General features: G+C 37.5%; 1 protein-coding gene across 4 annotated transcripts; it reads left to right on the forward strand.

The window, feature by feature from the left end:
• The first annotated feature begins 846 nt into the window (after positions 1–846).
• On the forward strand, positions 847–26,643 carry cracd (capping protein inhibiting regulator of actin dynamics). 4 transcript variants are annotated; one of them, XM_084090399.1, is made up of 9 exons: positions 847–1,076; positions 18,736–18,904; positions 19,068–19,197; positions 19,437–19,595; positions 20,336–20,542; positions 20,983–23,278; positions 23,663–23,853; positions 24,310–24,469; positions 24,852–26,643. In XM_084090399.1, the coding sequence occupies exons 3-9, from the start codon at positions 19,156–19,158 to the stop codon at positions 25,010–25,012; spliced, it is 3,216 nt and encodes a 1,071-aa protein (XP_083946525.1). In that variant the 5' UTR covers positions 847–1,076; positions 18,736–18,904; positions 19,068–19,155; the 3' UTR covers positions 25,013–26,643. The 4 variants fall into 4 exon arrangements, with proteins under 4 accessions (XP_083946525.1, XP_083946523.1, XP_083946522.1 ...); XM_084090397.1 differs by lacking the exon at positions 847–1,076 and adding an exon at positions 12,123–12,198 and having other exon boundaries at positions 24,284–24,469; XM_084090396.1 differs by lacking the exon at positions 847–1,076 and adding an exon at positions 12,123–12,198.
• The last annotated feature ends 15 nt before the right edge of the window (positions 26,644–26,658 follow it).

The raw sequence follows: 26,658 nt of genomic DNA on the forward strand, positions 1-26,658 counted from the left end.
CACCTGGCTATACCCAATGTTTAGATCTGTTGTGGTATTTATGCAAATTAGCACATACATAATTAGATTATGCACCGTATGTCCATGTTAACAAACAATTTCCAAAAACTTGTAGCCTAATACATTTTTTGTTTGTCTTGATGTAAGTAATCAACTCAGTAATTTTCATGGTGATATCTAAAGGTTAAAAATTTTACCCTATTCACGTGAGAAAAAGAATGAATAGGCGTATGAATAGACTATATTTGGGTCTTTTTCTAAACTTTCCCCTAATGGGATTCTTCGGGACTTTTTTTTCCTTACTCAGGAGTCAGGACATATTGAGGATACAAAATCAGTTGAGTTTGCTTCTGTTGCAATTTGTTCAAGGTTGACCCCCATTTTGGCTTAAAATGACTGGACTAAGGGAAGTCCCGGGAAGTCCACATCACAACTATGTGATAACGTAAATAACGTCACAGATGTAGTTGGAATCATTTTCAGAAAGATTTTTTTTTTTTACAGCTGATGAACGAAAAACATTGACAGCCAATCAGAATCAATTAAGCTATAGCATTTAAAGCGGCAGACGACATAAAAATTGTTAGTTTTGGTGTGGACCCTACGCTAGTTATTGTTATCGTTCTTGGTGTGAACGGGCCTAAAAGACAAATGTTTATTATTATCTCGTGTGAATATATATTATTTTAATGATAGTTTAGGCACTGAGGGCATGCACTTTCAATCTCTGTAATTATTGTGACCTGCATTTAGATGCTTGTTATATGTAGAAGCTGCAATATTATGTCAGAATGGTCTGTTTTTATTGTGTGAACGGCCTCTGCCACACCCTCCTGTTTCACGTGCAGCTGTGAGGGAAGCAGCGCCTCCGCGCGCACTGACTGAATGCGTACGGAACTGTCTCGAGGAGGAGGGCGAGCACTCGCAGCATCAGCAACACACACATTCACATACACACATACACAAAGAGGTCAGCACGCGTGCTGCGACTTGAATGGAAGATAACCGAGTGCCGCGAGACACAATAAAGGGACTGCATAGGGACTGATCGCTGTGACGTGACACACGCGGGAGAGGTAGGACATTATCAAACATTTGTTAAACTGCATATCTTTGTCGGTGATACTGACCTTGTCATTTAGCCCATCCAAAATCCACCATTCTTTACAGATGTGTGCGCAGCTGGGGAGACATGAACATGTCTCGAGCTGCATTTCGCGTTGAAATGCATGATAAAGAAATCTGTCATTTTGTAGAAAACACCGTCGATACGTTTGCATCATCACATCCATCTGGCCCCTTCATATGTTGCCTTTTATTAGCTTATTTATGAATGACAGTCCTTTTGATTAAGTGATGCTTATGAAATGTTCGCCAAACATTGAATATTTGAATTATGAGTCGTCAGTCATTCATAACATGCTTACTGGTGCAGGCAATTGATGGTTCCCTGAGCTGTAGTGTCGTTTTCTCTCATGATGCATATACCTGCCACAATGCATGCTTTTGTGGCTAAAGATGCCATCTATAGCTTTGCCCGTTCCTAAAAAAACATGGATGATTACTCACTATTTAAATAAGCCAAATATGCATCACTGATAGGCTACGATTTATTGGCATTCATTAATGCAAGAAAGGCGTCTATGCCCATAATACCTTTTTTTTAATAGACAGTGTCTGGCCTAATTTTCTTCTTTTATCATGACGTAACGATGATGTAATGCCGAACTCTAAATTTAATTTCAGTTTTGTTTCTTTGTTTGTATTTGCTACCAGGTCCACACTATATAAACACCCCGTTGTGGTGTTCATGCATGATTTGTTTATAGCGTATATCTAGCACTGATCTTATTGTTAAAGGCTTAGTGATGTGAGAATGATCAAATCAATAACATACACATAAACATTACACTTACTTTATAAGGTTGTGATTTCCTCTCACTGTACACTTCATATAACTCATAAATGGATGGATGGATGGATGGATTTTTAGTGTACAGACAAAGACGTTTAGCAATCTTAACTGCAATTTTGTGTTTTCTTGCATGGAAATGAAATTGAATCACAGTAATTTCTCTCTGAATTGCTTGGATTTAATAATGGCTGATATGCCAATAAGTTATTTTTTTATACTAGTTTGTCTCAGTCTCAGAAATGAAACATAAAACTAAAATAAATAGTTTTAAATTCTACAAGGGAATGCTAAATTATAATGAATGCATGAAAAATTGATTCAATTTGGAATTTGCTAAAGATTACATTTAACAGTGTTATTATTAAATTATTTATTTTTAACAATAAGTGAGTGTTAGATTATGGTAATTGTAAAAGATAGAGGAAATGAGCATGAACAATTAAATGTATTGGGTTGACTAATACCAATAAAAAATTAAAAAACCCCTCTAATATCAAACGAATATCAAAACAAATAAGGTATATTGTGCGTTCTTATCTGGCTAAAAAACAAAAGTTGACACAAGGTCAAATACATTACTTTTTAGCTCACAATTCTTTTATTTTGCCTGAAATAATTGAGCATTATAAATCATAATTTAATAAAAATCATGAATCCTCACTGAAAAATTTACAAAAAAACTAAAAACTAAATAAAGTTACATAAAAATAAATAAATGTTCTTTAAATACACAACTACACACAAGCTACCTTTGTCAGTTGTACATTCTTAGGCCTCCCATTTGAAGGCAAAACAATTTCCATTTATAAGACAGGAAACGGCCTCAAAAGTTCCCACTGCTGACCTCGGTTCAGGGGCATGTTGTCCTTAAATATCTTGGAGATTTGTGCGTTCAAGTAGAGGAAACCAGAGAAACCGCTCCCGCGGCTTCCTCCCACTATAAATAATTAATGAAAAGACCAATTAATATTAATCCATAAAAAGTACTGCATCAATACAAGTTGACCAGTGAAGAGGAAAGGCCATGTGTGTTTGACCGGAGTGTCTGTGCTTTTGTTGGTGTGACAGGCGATCCCACAGAATAATCTGAATACGGTTAAACATCTTTAGTCGGCAGTGGGTATGCCTTATGCATGCTGGACTTTATAGGATGTTATTTTCCATCACAATATGACCCAATTAAACCCACTTTAGCAGGATCACAAATTCGACGTGACAGACATTGGCCCCAAAACATTATGTGGTATAACATTGCCCTCTAGTGTATTACAACACAGATAGACAATAATATAGAGCTGTCCATTGATCCCAAGAGGAATTCATATTGCCCTAATACACTACCAAACAGTGTCTAAATAGGCACTTATAGAGTAACGTGACACTCTCAGATATAATGTAACACAATCTGCACTTTAGTATCATTAGAACATGATCTAGAGCAGAGATACACACAAAGTAAGTGTTCATATGTTTTTCATAGAATGATCCAGCCATGTGCATTTACTTACAGTAGCAATATGATTGAATGCATGTATGGAAACAGGCAAATGTTGCCTAGACACTAGAACACACTATCGCTGACATGTAGGCCAGTCAATTAGTCGGGGCAAGTGGCGATTCACATGCATTTGAGGTTGAACGCTTCAGAGTTCAGTTGGTTTTCTGTCCTAATTAGTGTAAACACAAAGATTATGTGTCCATTTCATGCATATTTAACATGCTTATACTTTTATATTGAAGTTTTTCCACCAAACGCTCAGATCCTATGTGAATAATTTCATAATTAATAATTAATCTAAAGGGTTGTTGCTTTGACTAAGACTTGTGTGGTGAGGTGGAGCAGGAAACGTGAACACAAAACTATTGATATAAATCTCAAGTGTCGAACACAATCAGTACAGACCACAGTTAACAATGACACTGCACAAGTTTCTGTACAAAAAGGGATATTTTAAGATCTAGACACAAGAATTGGACGGGTTAGAAAGACAGACTGACAAAACAAAGGACAGATTTATCCAATTCTTATGAGTGCAATGTTCTGACATGCAGATGCCTTTATTTACAACTGTTTGTTCTCAGTATAAAAGAGTGTCTGTATGTGTGTGTTTGATAGAGAGACTGCGACAGGAGGACACAGCACAGTTAGGAAATGTGTGTCTGTCTGGGAACGCTCTGTAATCACATTATGGTTCAGCCCAGTTCCTCCTCTCATTTTAATCAGCAGCTATGCTGTAAGTAAGATGTTTTAGCTCAAGTTCTCAATCTGCTATAACTGTGCACTATATTAAACAATATCTGCTGCTCCACAGCAATAATTTCCAGAATAATAAAGCATCTCTAATTTCACCCAAACCGCAAGTCATGTTAAATAGAAAATACCTTATCAGAACACAGGTCAGGCCTTGAGTACACAAAACTTTGACCTACAGTGACAACTCTGAAGCAAGACTTTGATTTTGCTGGTCCAGATTAGTTAGTGCTGGTCCTGCACACCTAGGCTCTTTATCAGCACAATGAGTAATAGTCTTTCTGGTGAAGCTGGTTGGCCATGGGAATGTTGCTTGTTAGAAAGCCTGGTGGGAATACATCACACCAGCATCTAAAATTAGTTTTGTCAGAGACTGGTCAGTATATTGCTTTTTTATTATTATTTCCTTTCATTCTATTTGATATATGAAGTAAGAAATAGGAGTGAGAAACTATTTTTATCATGATCCTATTTATTTTAGATAATTCTGTGCTCATTGTAAATAGGAAGAGCATCAATGCCATCAGCAATTCCCTACAATTATTATTTATTACTATACTTATGAAATACGTTGAATGGATGGATGGATGGATGGATGGATGGATGGATGGATGGATGGATGGATAGATAGATAGATAGATAGATAGATAGATAGATAGATAGATAGATAGATAGATAGATAGATAGATAGATAGATAGATAGATAGATAGATAGATGTTGTTAAAGGTCACTGGAGGCCATGTGCTTTATTAGAGTGGGCTGCTTGTCTTGGCCTGTTCTTCAACATATCTTGAAAGGTAATGTTTTCAGATTGAATCTGATTCCTCGATGATTCCCATCTGTGTCTGTTCTGTGGGAGTTTTTATTAAACGCCAATATTCACTGCCAGCATGAGTCACTATACAGTCTCTGAAGTTTAACACATGCAAGAAAGACTCAGCCTTCCAGTGCAGGAGATTTTGAATCTCATGTTAACACTTACTATAAGCACCAGCACTGTAATGCATTTATTTTTAGAGCAGATACCAAACAATTGAAAATAGCTTTGTTGAAGCTGCAGTGGATAATTCCCACACCACTGATAATGCAATAGGTTTCTCAAACATGCCGACTACACATTTTGCCCTGCCCCCATCTCTCATTGTCCAAATAAGTAGACCTGCTCAAAACTCACACCAATTGGTTGAGCCACACTGACATCATGGACTAACTGTCTAACTGTCTAGTTTGCAAGTGGTTTACCAACAGATGTCTCTGAAATTATTTTAACATCAAGAAAACTGCACAGATCAGCTTATAGGGGCTGAATACTTTTGGAAAGCATTGCATCTTCATAGTCCATCATGTTAAAACTCAGTGAACATGCCCTTCTGTAGTGCTGAGGACAGCAGAAATGACTTAATTGTTTATGCTAACTGCTAAGTGTTCTTGTCCTTTGAGTCGGCATATAACCCTATGAGATCTCTAATTACTTTACTGTACCCAAGGAACAATTTTGATCAGTGTATTTTGACTGTGTGCAACATGATGGACAGACAAGGTCTGAAATTAAGGTGAAAAAATGCCCCAAATATTGAAAATGCAGGGGCAACAATTTCCTCCACAGTGCATACCTACTTTATTAGCCTTTACTATGCTTATATTTGGACACGTGTGTGCAATATTGTTTTTAAACAGCAGTTCAATAAACAAAAATTCAATATTGAGTAGCTTACATTTTAGACACAATATGCCCATTACTGGTCTGTTTAGCCTGTTTTGAAGTCGCAAACAAAGCCACTGCAGAACCATTGGTGTTTTTGTTGCTGAATGAATCAATAGAACAAATCAGTAGAGTGAATGAATCAATGACTCTCTCACAAAAACAGACACTTGGGGTGCTTCTGAAATCCCATACTGTTAGTACTTTGAAATTACATCAAGTATGTTCTATATAGGATGAATATGGGTGGTATGAATGAAAGTCGCATGTACAACATCCACCATATTGTATGTCACGTGACCTACTAGCGTCAGTTGCTTCACAGCTATTCATAAATCCTCTCGAGTGTCCATCAAATGAGCACTTCAGTATCTCAGTGGAAGTAACAGGTCATCCTGGTACTTGTCGCCTTCTGTTTTTCCGAATACTATGTATTTGGACATACTACTCTTTTGGCTTTATATAGTAGGGAAGTATTCAACGTGTTTGAACGAATCGGTTGAATGAATGATTCATAAAGACAGTCACTTGCCGACACCTACTTGCGTAACAATATTATTAAAATATAATGCTCTGTTGACCCCTTACCCCTCCCTTAAACCGAACCACACCACTAAACCTAACCGTCACATAACCTTACCAATGTCCCACCTCAAAAGCAGCAAAAGTGTTTTGCAATAAAACATGAACTCAGTAACTCAACTCATTGTATTTAACAATTAATTTTTTTGACACAAATACATAGAAGTTAAAGACACCTAATACAGAGTGGGGCCATTCATCAAACTTACATTTTATTCAAATGTACTTTGTATTTACAGCAACTTTTGTATTTGATGCTGATATGACTTCATAACAGCCATATGTTCTGATTGAGAATATTAATCAAGTAATAGATTCAACTGAAATGTATGACATGGCATGTTTTTATATGGTTGGAATATAAGTATGCCCACATAAAAGCAGGCTACTTGAAATTGCCCCTTAATAATACAGTTGATTTCTGACACTGGAGACAGGTAGCAGTTTGTGCCGTTATTGATCCGCCACACGTCTTTATTCAGTTAATGGAGGCCCTTGTTCTTTGAAATTGTTTTAACACAATACACACACGCATCCTCACATATGCTGACAAACAAGCTTACAGTCACAGTCTTTGTGTGTGTTGGGCAGTTTAAAATCATCAATGCAAGTCTGTTCTTCCTGCCCCTGGTAAGCTGGCCAATGAACAAAGTGGCATTCTGTGAGTAGCAACAGAGACAGCAGTATGAACCAGCACACTACCTCACCATCATCACCCACTTTTCTCCTCTCTCGGACACATTCTAGGATTGTTTTCAGTCACATGTGTGAATGTATCTTGGGCACAGGCGACTAAGCTCTCACATAGGAAATCATGCAAACGTCCCAGGAAGAACACAAAAACATACATTGTGAGGAGAACTTTATGGGAGTATGAATATGCATACCATATTTTTTCACACTGTATTCAATAACGGAGATGTTTGTAAATTCCTAATTTGTTAACAATCAAAACAGATATATTTGTTCTCATGTGCGCACAACAACACACAGCTATAAGCATTCTTGAGTTCTCTTTGCACCTGTGCAATGTGACACCTGACTCTAGGTAATAGCGCAGCTCCACAGTAACAGCAGGCAGGTGGAACAGCCACACATGCATAAACGCATACATACTAGACTCTTACCCAGATAAATCGACAACCAGGTAAGCCTTTATTCTTGTGTACTCCTTCGACCATATATGCGATCAAGCGTTTTTCTGTGTAATGCATGTGGCAAGATATTGTTAAACACAATAGGCCTCTGTTCACGAAACTGGCCTTTTCTCTCGCCAGCCCCATATCCTCAAAGACCCATTGTTTCTTTCTTATCATATGCATTGTAATGAAAGTAGATGTATAAATATTCAATGATAACAGTTTGTAGAACCAAGAACCAATAGCTTTTTGGTGGTTTATTTTCAAAGAATATGTAAAATATAATTTATGTGTATTAAAGTAAGCTTTTTGTTCCTAATTTATTTTTGTTATAATTTTTATTATAAGTTTAATTTGAATACTTCAAAAAGTAGAAATGGCAGAAATGCCCCATAGTTTGCGTGTGTGGGTACACATCTGTGAACTGTATCACATGATAAACTCCTGGCCTGCATTTTCCTTCTTTTACAGTTATTATATTATATTATATTATATTATATTATATTATATTATACCATTTAAAGGCACAATATGTAAGATTTTTGGATTAAAGGTACAGTATAGCATTTTTCGCCACTAGGGGTCGCTAATCTATTTACAATAACAAAGGCGTAGATTGATGACGCAACATTTGCTAATAATTATGGATCTTGTCGTCAACGTCAAGCCGACCGATCTAATAATGTTTATGGATGACTGAATACATCGATGTTTTTATCATGACTGTGATATAAAGCAGTTCGGGATTGCTAAGAGACAGCTATCAGCTCCAAACGCGACGCGAGTCCCGCGGATATAAAAGGAATATGGACATTTCATTCTACCGAACTACATGCAGAATTACTACTCACAGGTCAGTTTCTTAGACAAATTAAACTTGTGAGGTAACGCAGCGCTGTTTCACTTGGTCTAACATTACACTATCACACTAAACTGCATTTGAATGTGTTTAAATGTATGTGTTAGTCTGTCTGTATGAGACTAGCAGTAAACTAGATCAACATTAGAAAACTATAAAACATTGATTAGTTGTATGTAAATGTGCTCACTTGTTTAATAAAGTACATGTAGGAGCAGTCGAAGTCTCGGACGTGGAGCTCTCGTTTATATACTGTCTATGGGAGCTCTAGGGATCTCGAAAACACCGCGCTGATATTGATTCTCGTTTTACTTCTCCTTTTTTTATCCAAAGTCTGCTTGCCATGGTCCATAATGTTTGAACGAAACAACAACAGCGTGCAAATAGACATTGCGAACTACAAAGTTGTCCGCGTCAGTCGCTTTGGTTACTATCAGACGGCTCTGGTTCATAGCTCTGGTTGCCATGGCAGCACGAGCGGAAACCAGGGACAACGCGGATATGACGCCATTGGCGGCGACAAAACGGAAATAAAGAAACGGGACGTTTCTCGAATTAAATTACAAATTTCTCCTGGTTTGAAAGTTGTTGGAGACAGTCGGGATAATGTAAGTACACAACTAAAAAAAATATATAACATAGATATAGTGATTTTTGCTATTTTTAAAGCAAAAAAGTTACATATTGTGCCTTTAAAACATCCAAAACCACTAGAGCAATGTTATGTATTTTGACTTGTGTGCTTACCTCATTTCAAATGTTCCCAACAAGAAATCAGCTATTTTAACCAGTGTAACATCCCGTGTCATAATGTCGCCTGTCAATGATTTCATATCAGCGTTACCCTCGATTTCAGGTTTTACTTCTGTAGAAACCTTTCAAACACCATTGAAGACGCTTTAATAGTATCCCCCGGTTTCACAGACGAGGCTTAAGCCTAGTCCCAGACTAAAATGCATGTTTGATCTGTTTTAAATGAAAGCAACTTGCACAGACATATCTTGTCAGTGCCGTTGTTTTGTCTCAAGATGCAAACCAGTAATGTTTTTTTTCTCGGGCATGTTTATTCAAATTGAACTAAGGCCTAATCCTTGCATAATCTAAGCCCTGTCTGTGAAACCAGGCCTATGTGTTTTATTAGACAAGTGAGCAACTGTTTGGATATGGACCAAATGGACAGAAAACTAATTATTATGTAGCTCTATTAACACTATTTTGTGAATTGGCTAACATTTATAATGATTTATAAATTGCATGCCATTTAGCAACACAAGTCATCCAGCTTTTATTAATATTATATACTAATATCGATCTAGTTCACGGCAATGTGCAACAAGTGTCTCATTCCAGCCACCGAGCGAATGCATGTACATAACGTTATAACTTTCAACACACTCAAATCAAATGTGTTTTTAGTATGATTGTTATGACCAAGTAAAACAGCACTGCGTTACCCCACAATTTTAATTCGTCAAATAAAGAGACCTGTATGAGTAATTCAATATATGCAGCTGTTTCATTAAATAAAATAATGTGTATTTAAGTGATTAAGCGTAACTGTAAGAAAGTTCAGGGAAGGAGGCGAACGTTAAATGTAACTTCAATCGTAATTTTAATCGTAAAATAAACATAAACAACAAAACGAAAGGAGTGGCAGCGTCCGATTGCGGCATATAAGCATAATAAAAACAGCAATGTTAAATGTCCCAGGATCTCGGCCCTGCTCTGCTTCAAACCACAGGTATGTTGATAAAACTTTAATACATTAGCTCATCCATGAACATGATTTCTGCCTGAGTCGCGTCGTATTGCTTTCCATCGGCTGTGGAGGGGAAGATGACAACTGCCATAATTCCACACTTATTCACTGCGTCATCAAGCTACGCCTTTGTTATTGTTTTGAATAAGCGACCTCTAGCGGGGCGAAATCTACATAATATGCCTTTAAAAGTATAGGGTCAGTAAGATTTTTTTAATTTTTTTAAAAGAAATTAAAACTTTTAATGTTACAAAAAAATTATATTTCTTGCTGTTCTTTTTAACTTTCTATTCACCAATTCTTTGAGTTTTCAGAGAAATTAATAAGCAGCACTGCAGCAACTGTTTTCAACAATGATAATAATAAGAAATGTTTCTTGAGCGCCAAATCAGCATATAAGAATGATTTCTGAAGATTCACGTGACACTGAGGACTGGAGTAATGATGCGGAAAATTCAGCTTTGCCATCACCCAAATAAAGTACATTTTAAATTATATGAAAATAGAAAAAAAATTGAATACTTTTCACATAATTACTGTTTTTACTGTATTTTTTGATCCAATAAATGGTGAGCATGAAAGACTTCTTTCTAAATGTTAAAACAATCTTACCAACCCCAAACGTCTGAACAGTAGTGTATATATAAATAATAAATATTTTTATTAGACCAATGGGAAATTCTACCTTTTACCAATTCAAACAATAAAAAAGCACTATTCAAATGGTTAATGGTTATTCTGCCTACTACACCAGACTAACCCCTTGCAGATTCACACAACCCTCTGCACATTTTTTTTTTTTTTTAGAAAAAGACAAGGGCTGACTACAGAGCTTGCTCATGTCTGTGACTGCAGACTAAATACTGAGTGAAAACACAGCTACAGGGAGCTGAGTAAAATGCCTGTTTGGAGAATCTGGAGTCTAGTGTGTTGAACATTTTAAATCCAAATTCATCATTATTTGCCATTTATATTGTATACTTAATATACATGTTATATTATATAGGAAGACCAGGACTTGTAGTTACATGAGGAAGTTGTCACAAGAGCCATATATCCAAGTAACCATGAGGTTTTGAGGCTTTGGACTAAATATCCATTTGTATGAAAGCTTGTTTGTTTGCAGTTGTTTGTCTGTTGGTTTCAAACTCTGAAATTAGATCAATTTGTATGAATTCTGACTGTCCACCAAACTAAAATGTCAGTATTATCATATTTATGAAAGTTCACAAAAATAAAACCACACTATCATACATTCAGAGAAAAGTCAACTATAGATTTTAACCAAGCTGATCTGTGTTCTGACATTTTCATACAGTTTTAAGAAATGATATGATGGGGCAAGTTGTAATATGTTTTACATATTGTAATGTTATAATTTTATATAGTTACAGTTTTTATTGTTTAAAATGTTTTAATGGTTCCAATGTGGCAGCTTAACCCATAAACTGTGGCATTATCTTTTTTCATGGGCAATAGTGTTCAAGGTGGGTATGCAGAAACTGACTACCAAAAATCCACCAACACACAAAGTAAAAACAAAACAAAAAAACAACTAGCCCCAGGCCCCTCAATTTATTCTACTGCAAGTTACACTGCCACGGAGTTCATAAGAGTTATGTCTGAATCAGAATTGCCTGGTTTAATAATGCTGAAGTCAAGCTTTGAAAGGCAACCCTGACATCCATTGAGGTCTTATGGGCTATTGATGACAGATTTGTGTTCATTTAATCTCCATAACCATCATTCATCCAGAACCAACACAATTAGAAATATTAGCCTTCATACTTCAATAAACACTCTTAAGATAAGGCATGCTATTACTAGAGTTCTATAAGTTGTGATTCAATGGTTTTGTTATATTTTTTTCCTAAAGCACCAAGGAGCAGCAACCGAGCTTTGTAAATCAAGGTGCAGAAGGTTGAATCCATGTTCCCTAAGGTTTTCCTTCAGTGGTATGCAGCTCTTTCCAGCTGTGCGGCTGAATTAGGTAAAAGTGTGCTTTTGTGCTCAGTAAGCACAGGCAACTAGACAGCTTTGCTATACGCTGCGCAGTCAGCCATCCCATTTTGCTTCAGTGATTTCTAGCTGTACATTCAAGCCGTCCCATTGTACGAGTGAAGCTAGCTTGCTATCATAATAATATATGGGCCTTTGCGCAAGGCAAGATCATTTCACCCCTGATACATAATGCATAAAGTGTGATTTGCTTAATGTGTAGGCATTACTGACAGCTCCGAGCCCTGTCGCATATTTAGGCTCAAATAATGGTGACGTAAGTCGTCTTTATTAAAATATGGCGGCACTGACCTGCATCTTCCCCGATGAGCCTTTAGTTCTGTGTAGATAAAATACAACATCAGAACCGCCTTAAATGTTGCTGTTGTCATAGCAATAAGCACACATGTTGTTTTCTATTAGCTGTGCATGAGAATCAACACAGAAGGTAACATTCTGCTAAAAAATTGGTTGTGAGCAATTTTGTAAGGCTGTGATTCCTGTGTAAATGCATTTATGTTGCCTCTAGGCCACATTACAAACATTTGTAGTTTATATGCTGCTTCAAATGAAGCTTCTATGCCTCCATTGAGTGGAAAGATGACTTAATCAATGGTAATTCTTCTAAGATAGCATCTGGAAAGTTTGGCATTCTGTAAAGCTTTCTTTCACAAAGCTGTAGCAAAAATAGTTCATTTATACAATCATTCAAAAGTTTGGGGTCGGTAATATTTTTTCATGTTTTTATCTCTTATGAGTTTTTTTGTCTCTTATCACCAAGGCTTTTTTTTTTTTAAATAATGTTTTCTATTTTAATATGTTTTAAAATGTAAGTTTTTCCTGTGATATCAAAGCTGAATTTTCAGCCTCATTATTCCATATCATTCTGATTTGGTGCTCAAGAAACATTTCTTATTATTATCAATGTAGAAAACAGTTGAGCATGGTTTTTAGAAACCATTACATAAACCATCTTATGTAACATAAATGTCTATACTATCACTTTTGATCAGTTTAATGCATCCTTGCTGAATAAAACTATTTTTAATTTTATTTTTAATCTTACTGATCCCAAATTTTTGATCAGTAGTGTACGTGGCCTGAGTTACAAACTTTAGCTACTGCAGCAGATCACTAGCGCATCTTCATCTTCCATGAATTTATTTTAAATATTTAAATCTCTTTATGATGGGCATTATGGGATATCGTATGACTGCTAATAATGAGTCATGTAGCTTATAGGTTCAGGGGCACCATTCCAGGAATCCACTTATAGCCCATTTTATAGCCCACTGGTTTGGTCAAATAGAAGCAGGCCTGTGTTAGAAATGTTTGTTATGATGGTTAGAGCTGCTCTTGGTGATATATCCCAATTGTAATGAGGTCAGTCTGTACCTGTAGTGGGTTAAATTAGCACTGTAGCAGCTAGAGCTAACTTAGCCGCTAACCCACTGTAGCTCTGCTGCAGCCTTTTCTGTTTGTCTGGGGTATTTTCAGTGTCCTGCTGAAGTGCATGTGGCCATCGTCGTTTTGTCTGGAGCTTCTTTAATGCGCACAACACAAGCAAGATCATTCGTTAACATGGGCCAGAACATGACGAATACGCATGCGGTTTGGACCACGTTTACACTTGTACCGCAGGTGGATGTGCACAAACACAAACACATCTGGTATAGCATCACAAACAGACAAAGACACATTGATCCATTCAAGCAGCAGCTGAGTCTGTTTAGACAGTGAAACTTTTAGGATGACCCTGGGAGCCGTTAGAGGACACTGTCTACTCATACAAAGAGAAACGACTTAAGGATGACGTAAGACTGTAATCATTTACAGTTTGCTGTGTGTGTTTAACAATTAGTGCAATGCTGCCAAAAGATTTTTATCTGCCAAAAGGAATGCAGGTTTTGAGGCAATGACTTTTGATTAACTAACAACAATAGTGGCATTTTAAATCTTGCCATTTTCTGTCTTGGCATTCTGAATGAGCGTATGTAGAATCCCAGAAGCAATATGGAAAAACACCATTTGCTTTATTTTAGGACTGACTGATATAAATTACATTAGGCGCACATTGTGCATGAGAATTTGAGTTGATTCTGTGGTAAAAAATTACATTTTTGCTTTTTCTATACGCTGTATCTTGCTCCATTGTACAGTACGTCCTATGGGGGTTCCATTAACATAAGATGGTGGAAAAAGTGCTTTCTAAATAGCCATTCATTTAGATTTTGCACAGATTGCTGACCAGGCATAAATATGATGTGATAATGCACTCTACCTCTATGGAGGTGCACTACACTACACACTACAAACAACTGTGATGTTCTCCACAGACACGATACTCTGTAATTACACACTTATACTAGCACTCCCTAGCATGTGTGTACATACACACACTTCACTAAACAAAACACTAAACAATTGTGCCGATTTTATGCAATTTCATCACAAAAACGTATTCACTATCCATCCACAATCCGGGTTATTAGTACTTTATTACATTATTATTATTAATATTTTAAAGTAGCTTTTATTTCAATATTTTCATTTTAATAGTTCTATTTAGTTTTTCCTGTATTTTATTTTTTTTTTTGTCGTTAAATGCCATTTTAAGCATTTAGCATAAATGACGTTTTTTTCTAGATAAATAAGAATTATATATATATAAAAAAATCTTATTGTACATATATACATAATCCTTACATTCCCTTTTTTTTTTTTTAAGGAATAATATAGTCAGCTGATCATCATCACAAAAAATAAATCCCAACGGGGTTGTTTTGCAATAATGACCAGATGATTGTACATTAGCAAATAAAAAAAATGACAAGAAATATTTATATATTATATTTATATTGCAATAGTTACATGTAGTCATCAGAGAAAGCACAGCTATATATGAGCTTATACAGTTATACAGCAAACAACTAAATGAGATGTTTGTGTACATTTTCTTTTATCATGGCTGCAGTACATTATTAAATTATGTCTGAAGAGCATTATAACTGGGCATATATCCAGACTTATGCGTAGCCGAGTATTGAATAAATATGGTTTTATGAAAGAGAGTTTAGGAGCCCATAAGGAAAGAAAGGGAAAGTGATATGTGTCTTATGATCTCTCTAAGCCTTTCTATCTCCTATTATTGTCATCTCCTTCAGTTTTCTTTTTAGACTTGCACACATGAACACATCAATGAGAAAAATACCTCTGTGTTCACATTTATCCCCCCCTCTACCCTTGATGCAGACAAAGCCTGTCATAACCATGGCGACGGACAGTAAGGAGGCTAAGCTTGATGAGCGGGTAGAGGTAACAGTATCTGAAGGCCCAGGTAAACAAAAACAGAGTGAGGATCTTTGCGAGTGGCCTGCTCTTAAAGTGGCAGTGCAGCACACTAAATGCACCAAAGATTATCAGCACTGTCTCTTTAAGAACTGTTTGGCGTTTCGTGGGTTACAAAAAACATCAAGAGTTGTGTGCTGTCTGCGTGCCTCAAAAATGACAATTCTGTCAATATTTACGCACCCTCATGTCTTTGAAAACCTATATGAAGGTTTTATTTGAAAGATTTTCTTTAATGTTCTTTTCCATGCAATTACAATGATTGGGAAGACTGGAACTTTTATTGCTAATTCTCTCATCATACAGCTGGATGTCTAAATTTTCACCTAAAATTTGATTTGTTTGCTGTTAATAGTGACTGTTAGTCACATTAACCACTTTTATGGTGCTTTTGTGTCCTGTATAAAGTTTGAAATCGTCATTCATTGTAATTGCATGGAGTTGTGTGACCATCACATTCTCCAAAATTTCTCCTTTTTGGGAACGACATGAGCATGAGTAAATGATTTTCATTTCTGTGTGATTTATAAGTCCTTTAAATATGACATAATCACATGCTATTGTTGCTTTACACACCTTTCCGTGTGAACCTTCTGCCCTCAAACTTTATAACCACGTTTAACTGTTAATATCCCACGTGCGGCTTGTTTCATTCTTTCTCAGCATGGTTGACGTGTGGCGTGTTTTTACGAATGTGTGCCAATGTTAAGAAAACAAATATACTGCTGAGAATAAATGCATGATAAATTTATCAATTAATAAAGCCAAGATTTGGAGTGTGAGAGGAACAGTCAGGTTCAGGTGTAGCACATGCAGTGGGACAGAAACAAAAGGGTTATTGGCTTTGCTGCACTAGTGAGAAATATTGTACAACAAGAGTATGAGGAGCAAGGTTGAGCATTCCTATGCTGTTAAGTGTGTTTAAGCTTTTGTAAAGAAGTGAGAGGAACAGTCAGGTCTGAGTGAATTTATTTAGCAGTACAGACACTCATAGGAGCAGGAAGGCCGTATTTGAGTGTATAGTGGTTGTAGTATGGAGGAGTACAAGGGAGACACATCGAGGGCTGTTTCTCTGGCTGAGTGGTGTCCACTCACATCATATGCCTCAGTGATTGAGGATGCCTGCAGCACTGCATTGTGGGCCAGAGAAATGGAGTAGTTGCAGCTGCGAACAGACTGTGACTTGGACGAGGCTTTGAGGGGGAAATGATGAGACAAAATATGAGAAATCATAAAATAATCCAGTCACGTGCGCTCGTAACGCAGTAAACTCAGGAACGATAATAACTTAAGGAACAACAGAAGTGGCCACTGACGGCAGGTACCAAACGTCTTATACTTTCTTTGTTATTGTGCCATTGTGGTTTGAGCAACAACACACTTACTGTGTAACTCCACACTACTTTCCAATTTTAGCCTGTAACAGATCCACACTGATCTACTCTGTGGTGTAGAGTGGCCCTGTCACTCCAGCCATTTCACTTGGAGCTCCTACAACACAGAGATACAGTCACACACTCATGAGCCTTAGAAATGCACACAAACACATACTTAGAAACAGAAAAGACGGTCTTGGATATGTTTTGCTCTTGCTTGGTAGAGTGCTTATGGCTTTTATACCTTCAGAAAGACCAAGAAGGGACCTACAGGCTGTTATAGACAAAAATCACACATACAAGTACATATACATAACAGGAAGGAACTGAACAAATAAGGTAGCTGATTATCAAAAAGGGAAACTTATACACTACAATTCAAGAAATTAATATTTTTATTCAGAAGGGATTCATTAAATCAGCATATTAGAATGATTACATTTTAAAATGTATTAAAAAAATTTTTAAATAATATTTCTCAATATTACTGTTTTTGCTGTATTTTTTATCAAATAAATCCTGCCTCGGTGAGCATAAGAGACTTCTATCTTGAAAACAAATTGTCATGAAAAAATCTTCCAGACCCCGAACTATTAAACAGAAAAAATATTTTATTTTATATGTAATTGTATTCATAAACAGTGCTTTTTGAGCTAGTCTTATCTCCGTAGCCCTTATGATTCATAACTTTCTAGTCTCAGGAAATGGTGTGTCTGCATAGCTCTCCATACAAACCAAAGGTCCTTTGTCTTATCATTGGTTTAATGTCATTACATGGGATAAGTGTGATTCAGTCAGTCAGAGACACTTTCCACCTGCAGATTTCCACTTTATTTGGTAGGTTGTGAATTATTCTGTAAATTTTTCTCTAAAGATTGTTTTTGTACACATTAGGAGTTAGTTGTTTATACTTTCGTGCTTGATTGTTGGTAATGAAGCTCAGATTTAATTCTCAATTGGTATGTTGTCAACGTAAGTAACGGATGGAAAACAAAGTAGTTTATTTAGCATTAAATATAAGCTACAAATCCAGTTGAGTTTCAATTATTTGTATAGCACTTTTCACAACACATGTCCATCCAAGCAGCTTTAAAAAGAATAGTGCCTTACAAAACCACCAGAGAGCAAACTGTGATGTTTAGGCAGATTGGGAGGAACATCCACCTGTAATACCACTCCTGAATTTATTAAAAATCTGCACAATACATGATGCTCAGTGTTCTTGTAGTCTAAAGCATTATTTGAGTCATCTATTTAGATAAAAAGTTTTGCAGTTGCTACATCCGTGTGTCTCATCCATGATTGCTAGTCACATGTGGATTGAAGGGCTCACGCTGAGGCAAAAACATTTTCAAGAGTAATGTCTACATACAGAACGTAGCTTGAAAAACCAGATGAAATTTACACTTGATCAACTCACATTTTGTATGCATTTGATTGGCTGGATTGGTATCAATCTTAAATGCATCTTGGAGGTATTTTTTCTTCAGTAAATACTCCCAAAGAGTTTTAAGTAAAGCCTGTCAGACTCCTCTCTCTTCTCAAACTGATGTTTAAATGGAACATCTGGTCACCATAATCACACAAGGCTGTCTCAGGACAAGGACTTTCACACGATATAACCTGATTCCATAGCGTCTGATCTGTTCTGGTCCTCCATTTCATTAACATTAATTAAAAATGCTCACATACTGTACATCTACTGTACCTAGTGTAAAAAATACTATATGCTTATATTTAAATATGGACAGCACTAGCACTAGCCTTTTACTACTTGTTGACTATTTATCACCATTCTTTGCCAGAGCGGCGACGGCAGGGCAAATTCCAGCCATTTAGGCGTCTATTTGGTAAGAAGAAAAGAAGGGAAGCAGAACGTGGGTTTGAGGGATCTGAACTTAAACCTAGCCATTCCACTGATAGTGTCTGCAATGGGGTGGCCACAGTTAATGAAGAGAACAATCAGTATCTAAGGTAATTCTCTTATGTATTTTAGAACCACTATAGCTGGGTCTGGCATGCATAATCATAATCATAATATTTTAGATGCTGTCAAAGTTGTTTATTTGTTGAATTGTGTATTGAAAACATTCACAGATGTGCTGTAATTAAAAAGTGTTTATATCTGCATTCACAGGGAGTTAAACACCCTAGGGTCCCGAGCTTTTTCACACGAGAGCGTTTTTATCCCTGAGGAGTCAGAGAAGACACATCCAGGACAGACAATGTCCCAGGAGAACGTTTCAGACAGAGTCAAGAACATTCAGGTGAAACTCTACACAAATAGTGTCCATTTTGACAAGTTTAATTAAAAATGTCCATATGCACACAATCAAGCCATGCACCAGACTTTGCTAACACTAATTTTGATTTTAGCATTACACCAGATTGAACATTTTTATTTTAGATATTTTTGTTTCCATCAAGGTCAAGAAATGCTGGTAACTTTAGGACTAAATGTTTAGGGTTTTGTCCATTCTTTTACTCTCTATGCTTTTGTTGGCAGAAGCAAATTGGACATAATATCAAATTTGGTCAGAGACCCCCATCACTTAGAAAGAGTGAGGGAGATGAAGGTAGCTCAGATGAGGAAGAGGTACCACAAAGTCCGCTGAGGGTTCTTGCTCAGGTGGAGAATGAAGAGGAGACTGAAGCCAAGGAAATAGTAAGTTAATCTCCAAATTATTTTCCACTACTTACATATAGTAACATAGTATTGCTACGTCAGTCACACTTTATATCCTAGAAAGCACAGTTAAAGATCACTGCTCTGTTTTAGCAAGTAATGTTCTAAGAAAGATTCCCTCACTTGCCAAATGAATATTTATGCACTTGGCAGGCACTATAATTGAAAGCAATTAACAGTGCATTCATGGTATACACTTTATCAGTAACTTGCTGTTGCTAATGCCATGCTCTAGTTAAGTTGCAGAAAATTTTAATACCATGAAACTATCAATACATTAGCCACTTTTCCACCGCCGGGCCGAACGTTCTAAGAATGGTAAGGAACAGTTCCAGTTATATTTCCACTTGAACTTGGTTTGCCATGGCACTATTACAATCCGTTCTCGGCCTGGAATTTTCAGCACCGATGGCTAACCATGCTGGTATAATATGTGTAATTGGTCTCTTGTCTGTTACCTGGCTACCAGTTTCACTGCAGCTGTGAAAGTGTGCTATTTAAGAGAAGTAAACATAAGTTAATGATAAAATAAAATAAATATCTGATCATCCTCCATAACGCGGTCGCTATTTACATCTCATTCAATTTAAGCAATGAGAACGGTTTGGTTGGACGGTGGAAAAGCGGCTATTGATTCCATAGACATATAACATGCTTCAGAACCCTGCTCTCCCATAGTCACAAACTCAAGATTGTTTGTGTTTTTGCTTTACAATTAGGCTGTCAGCCATGACAAGGTCCAGCACAGAACTCCAGTCAAATCCCCACGCTCTAAGCGCCCACCTCCCCCTGGCACAATTGAGTCCATCAATCTAGATGCTGTCCCTCAGTCTGTCCCACGCTTGGACAATACTGCTGCCAAACACAAACTCTCTGTCAAACCGAAGAACCAGAGGGTATCTCGCAAACACAGAAGGTTTACACAGGTAAAGGGAAAGGTGTTCTTCAAAATGTGAACAGCGTCTATTAGGATAGCTTTAATGTAAAAGGGATAGTAAAAGTGATAGTTTACCCAAAATGAAAAGCATAATTTACTCATCATTTACTCACCCTCATGTTGTTACAAACATGTGACTTTCTTTCTTCTGTTAAACACAAATGGTATTTTGAAGACTATTTTAACTGTATTTGTGCAAGTCAATGGGGTCCAAAACAACTCTGACTTTGATTGTATGAACAAAACAAACAAATAAAACAGACATTTTTCAAAATATTTTACTTTGTGGTCTGCAGAAGAAAGTAAGTCATACAGGTTTGGAATAAGATGAGGAGTAAATCATGACTAAATTTTAATTTCTGGGTGAACCATTGCTTATGAGAAAATAACTCCAAAACATTAAGTTCTGCAACTTTAAATATATTTCAGGAGTTTCAAGAAGAGGACCTTTCTGAAATGCAAGAGGAATATGAAACACAAAAAGACGAAGAAGTGTTTGATTTGTCAAGAGAGGAGTATAACATTATACATAGCAGCAAAGGAGATTATGAACCTACTGAGAAATCGGTGAGGCGACAGTTTCATGAGGAGGAGCAAGAACGCCTTGAGCTTCAGAGGAGGGAACAAGAGGAAGAAAGAAAGATGGAGGAACAACAAAGGAGAATCGAGGAGCAGAGGCTAGAAGAAGAAAAGTGGCGTAGACAGGAAGAGGAAAGACTGCAAAAGGAGGAAGAGGAGAGGAAGCAGCGAGAGGAAGATGAGAGGAAAAAAAGGGAAGAGGAAGAAAGGAGGAGAGAAGAGGAAGAGCAAAGATTAAGATGTGAAGAAGAGCGAAAGAGGCAAGAGGAAGAGAAAAGAATGCAGAAAGAGGAAGAGGAAAGAAGAGCAGAAGAGAGAAGGCAGCAGGAACTTGAGGTGGAGCGTCTCCGTATAGAAGAGGAAAGAAAAAGAGAGCAGGAAGAGAGGAGAAGAAAAGAGGAGGAGGCAGAACAACGTAGGATTCAAGAGTTAGAGGAGAAACGGCAGAGAGAGGAAGAGGAACGTGTCCGTGAGGAGGCTGAGAGGAAAAGACTAGAGGAAGAGGAGGAAAAAAAGAGTCAACAGCAAGAAGAGACAGCTGGAGCTTCTGACCCAGAATGGAAAAGAAAAGCAGAGGAACTGAGATGGAGAGAGATGGAGGAGAGACAGAGACCCTTCACTTTCAAGGTCTCCTCAGGCGAGAAGCAGATACTCTTCCAGAAGGTCAACCTCACTCCTGTTACTCCAACAACTGGCCAACAGGGCGAAACAATAGCTGAAACCAGGGAGGGAGCAAAAGCTTCTTCACCAGGATGCACAGATTCACCAACTCGGTCTTCATCTCTTTACGTCCCACATACTGCAATTCTTGTGACAGGAGCCCAACTTTGTGGAACTGCAGTCAATCTCGATCAAATCAAGGACACAGCCTGCAAGTCACTTCTTGGCCTCTCAGAGGGCAAAAAAGCCATGGGCACTCCTCCAACCAAGATCAAGACATCTCCAGACCATAAATCTGGGAAAACCAAATCCTTATATGATTCTTCCTTATCTGCAGACCAATCCAACGCTGCTGTCCTGGCAGAATGGGCAAGTATACGATCCAAAATTTTTAAAGGTGCTGAAGAAGGAAAATATCCCGAATACCCAGATCAGAGTCGCAGGCCGATAAGTGAGGATCTAAATACAGTGCCATTTTCTCACACCAACCTCAGGAAAACCATGTCAGCGAGTGCTAAGTTTTCCATCACACCAGCCAGGAAGAAATTCCCTGATTCCAACAGGAACTCAGAGTTTTTTGGTCAGGGAGAAGATGTGAAAGTAGAATCGGCATCTATGGAAACTCCCCTTGTCCAAAAAGCAGAGTTGCTGTCTTTAGGTACCAAGATCCAGAGCAGGGGAAGCAAGGTTGTTCGCATCGCAGATAGTGCTGAAGAATGCATGTTTGCCAAAGACCTCCCCTCCTTTCTTGTTCCCAGTCCGCCACATGGATCTCCCAAGTCACAGAGATCCGAGACTGGTTCCACAAGTCAGGCAGAATCAGAAGATTCGGACACAAAGGATGAAGGCGATCAGAAGGATCAGGGTGGTGATGAGCAGCCCTCACCGTTTGGAATAAAGTTGAGAAGAACCAACTACTCTCTTCGCTTTCACAATGAACAATCAGCAGAGAAGAGAAAGAAAAGGTACAGTGCAGGAGACAGTTTTGAAGGCGTCCCAGTGCCCCTCACCTCCATTGACCAAGACCCTGATACTTCTACAGTCTTGGAAAAGTCTAGCCCTGTTTCTCCGCAACAAGAGATTGTTGAATTTCGAACCTCTGTAGCATCTAGTAAAGAATCTCGAAGCAAGTTTAGCAGAAGTATTCTCCCTTTGGTACGTACTGAAGGCGACAACTTTGCCCTCAAACTTCCACTTTACCAAAAACCAGCTACTTCCCCTAAACCATCTGAAGGTGCCACTCCTCCACCCTCTCCTCTCCCAAAACCTGACAGAAGGACTTCAGGAGACATGATTTCACAAAGGACAGGGGAAACAGAACAGATAGCTACTGAGAAGAGCAGCGATCATAAAGAAGTTGCAGTATCTGTACAATCCCAGAAAAATGGACAAGGAGAGGAGTTTAAAGAAAAGAAGTCATTTTTTCCATCCATCAGCATCCCATGGAGAGAAAAAACAGATCGCAGGACAGAACTCATTAAAAAAGGTTGGAAATCCTTGTAGAGCTAAAACTGTATGATCTTCACCTCATTACAATGCTTGCAAAGCAGCACTATATTGATATTTTTTACACTTCTATATTAAACTTTCACAATTAATTCAATCCGAATCGCTTGCGCTCTCCATTCAGACATTTGGAACCATAATATCTGCATACTAAATTGTGATGCATTTTCTTTTTTTTGCATCCATTTAACCATATAGACATATTTAGCAATATTCTTGTCATACCTTATGAGTATTGGTATTTCCTTCAGAAAATTAAGATATTTACTGTCCTGGTAAAGAGTACAACAGATGAGTAGAAGACTCTAAAGTGGGTTCTAGTCTCACTTGTCAATTTAATGCGTAAATGTATTCTCCTTCACAGAAAAACCCTCTCTGCAGGCCAGGCACTCTCTGGACAGCTCACGGACACAGGAGAAAGAGGCAGGACCACTTTGGATCACTCTGGCACTGCAAAAACAGAAAGGTTTCAGAGAACAGCAACAAAACCGCGAGGATAAGAGAAGCCAGAGAGAGGCTAAGCTGGCTGAGAAACAAGCTAGGGACAGAGAAAGCGTATGTATACATCATAAATATAGCCATAGAGTCTATTATCATAACTAGCTACTCTGCTGGTACTATATGTAAAGTTGTTCAGTGTCTTAACCAGATGCAATGTAATAATGCAACAATCAATAAAACATCAATAAAATCATCAAATCAAATCAATAAAACCTCTTTCACATAAATCTTACCAGCCATGACAAATTACATTTTGTTGATCATTTGCTCTCCATTTTTGTGATATTGTGCTGGGTAGCACTGTCCATTTGGAAATCGCATTGGTCCAAAATCCTGCTGCATATAACTACAATATAACAATATCACAGTACAATCTTCTGATTGGCTGAGAGTTTTGCTTGTTGTAAACTTGTCGCCCAAATCACTTGCACCTGGTTTGGGCATTGTATAATGTTATACTAAATACATTTCTCTGTATTAATAGCAATCGGTGTTATTTGTCTCTGAAAGGCTGGAATGGTCAGTCCCACAGAGGATAAAGGTAATGGAAGTTCCAGCCCACCCAAACCTCAAACAGCAGATGAGAATAAAAGACCAGACACACTCCTGGCCCGTTTTGAACGACGCGACAACTTGAAGAAAGCCAATACCTTGCCCAGCTCAGTCACAGGTAAAAAACCAAAACATTTGAAAATTTATTATATTTCCTGTCAGAAGCTTTATACTGGGGTTATTGATTATATTTCCTGTCAGAAGCTTTATACTGGGGTTATTTATGGTAACTTTGGGCCTTATGCTCAGTTGTAATGAAGGTTTTTTATTATTTATTTATTACATATACATACCCCTAGCTGAATTACAACTGACAAAAAAAGTACGAATGGGAGTGGGATTTAGACATGGTTCAATGTTTTTTACAACTGAGACATCTAACCACAAAAATGCAGAAAATAGCAATCTCTAAACTTGTTCATCCACTTGTAAACAATGAAAGCAAAGCAAAAAATTGGGAAATCACAGCTGAACCATATTTTTTTCATTCTTTTTAAAAGTTGAAATAACAGACTCTACACCATCTCCGCCAGCAACAAAGGATGTGACAAAGCGCTTACCTCCTGGTGACACTACCCAGGTTTCTACCGAGCCAGCCTGGCTTGCCCTAGCCAAGCGCAAGGCCAAAGCCTGGAGCGACTGCCCACAGATCATCAAGTGATACATTACTACTGACCCAATGAAAAATGAAAAGTCTTTTCTCCTTCATCCACATCAGTCAACCATCACTGCACTCCAGCTCACATCTGGCTCTGAACAAAAAGTTCATAATAAGCAGTCGGACATTTCCGAATAATTGTTTTTTAAGTTAAAAAAAAATATTTCCACAAAAACAAAATATTGTACCAATATTCAGACTGGCTACAGATCAGTTGATAAGAGAAACAATGACATCAATGCCACCCCTATGGTTTTCAACACAGCATTATTGCAATAACATGCATAAATGGTATGTTTGTTTAATTTTGTGTTGCAGCCAATCAAACAAGCCCTAGAATCTTCATCGAGAAGTTGCAGCCCTTTATATCTTTGTAGTCGCCAGTGGTCCTGTTAACTGTGTATACACAATGCATGTCAAACTGTTGATACTAAATATTACTAAAACAATATGAGTGGTTCACATTCAGTACAAATGTAACATTTCAAATAAGACAAGACAGTATGTTATTACTTTGGTGATAATTTTGGGAAGCATTTCAAGGGCTAATAATAACAGTTGTTGAAACCATCACAAATCTCTCTCCTCCCACCTACAAGCATGTAAAGTGGAGAAACGGTTTTGTAATTTGGTGGGATTTTTTTTTTCATGTATACACTAAAATGAATTGGCACTCATAGACATTGCCGATGGACAGACGTGGTCATTTTTTTATTTCTTAACTTATTATATTTGATATCTTGGAAAAGTAAAAAGATCTTCACTGTGTCCGTGACAACTGTGAGTACTGTCATTTTAACTATTGCTTAAAAATGATCATTATAATGACACATCAGCACTGTTTACTCATGTTATTAACTAACAATGACTTTTTCCATGACAATATAGGATATATGCACTTGAGCCATGCTGTCAGTTGATGAAAAATCTACTTCTTGCAGTGTCCATACCCGTCTGTTTCCGTAGAACTGCCTGCTTGCTGTATCATAAACAATGCTATCCTTGCGTAGCGTGTGCTAGCATCACTTTTACAGCTAATTAACAAAACCCACGACACGACTAAGTGATGGGAGATCAGTGTTTCAAATGCAATGTCCCAGGGGGATTAAGAAAAAGAGGTCTAGCCAATGAAATTGCCCCTAACAAAAAAAGGGAACATTTCCAGTGAGTGAACGAACAGACTATTAACTGGCATCACCTCCACGTCCTTGAATAAGGCAGCTAACCCTAGATCACTCCAGGGGGGATTGTCCTTGTAGGTGAACTGTAAGTCGTTCTGGATAAAAAGCGTTTACTAAATGATGGAAGATATTAAATGAAAGCCTTGATCTCTGAGCAGAGCCACTGACTCCACTATCTAATGTAATGTTGTATGTATGTAGGTATGTATGTATGTATAGAGGTGAAATGAAACGGACTGTATTCCTTTGGAGATCTCCTGAACTGCAGTCACGTCACTTTGTTTTTACATTGGTCGTGTGCAATAGCATAGCGCAAACAGTGTTGTATGTGATATGAAACAAAAAAGTTTGTTGATATTGCACTTATTTTGTTCACTTTAGAAAAATCCATTAAAGAAAAAGTGACGCAAATGTTATGAAATATGTAGAGAAAATAAAAGGAAGCTGTTTGAACTTGGCAGACTAAAA

The sequence above is a fragment of the Abramis brama genome (assembly GCF_963993115.1).
Source record: "Abramis brama genome assembly, chromosome: 18".
In the NCBI taxonomy this organism is placed as follows: Eukaryota; Metazoa; Chordata; class Actinopteri; order Cypriniformes; family Leuciscidae; genus Abramis; species Abramis brama.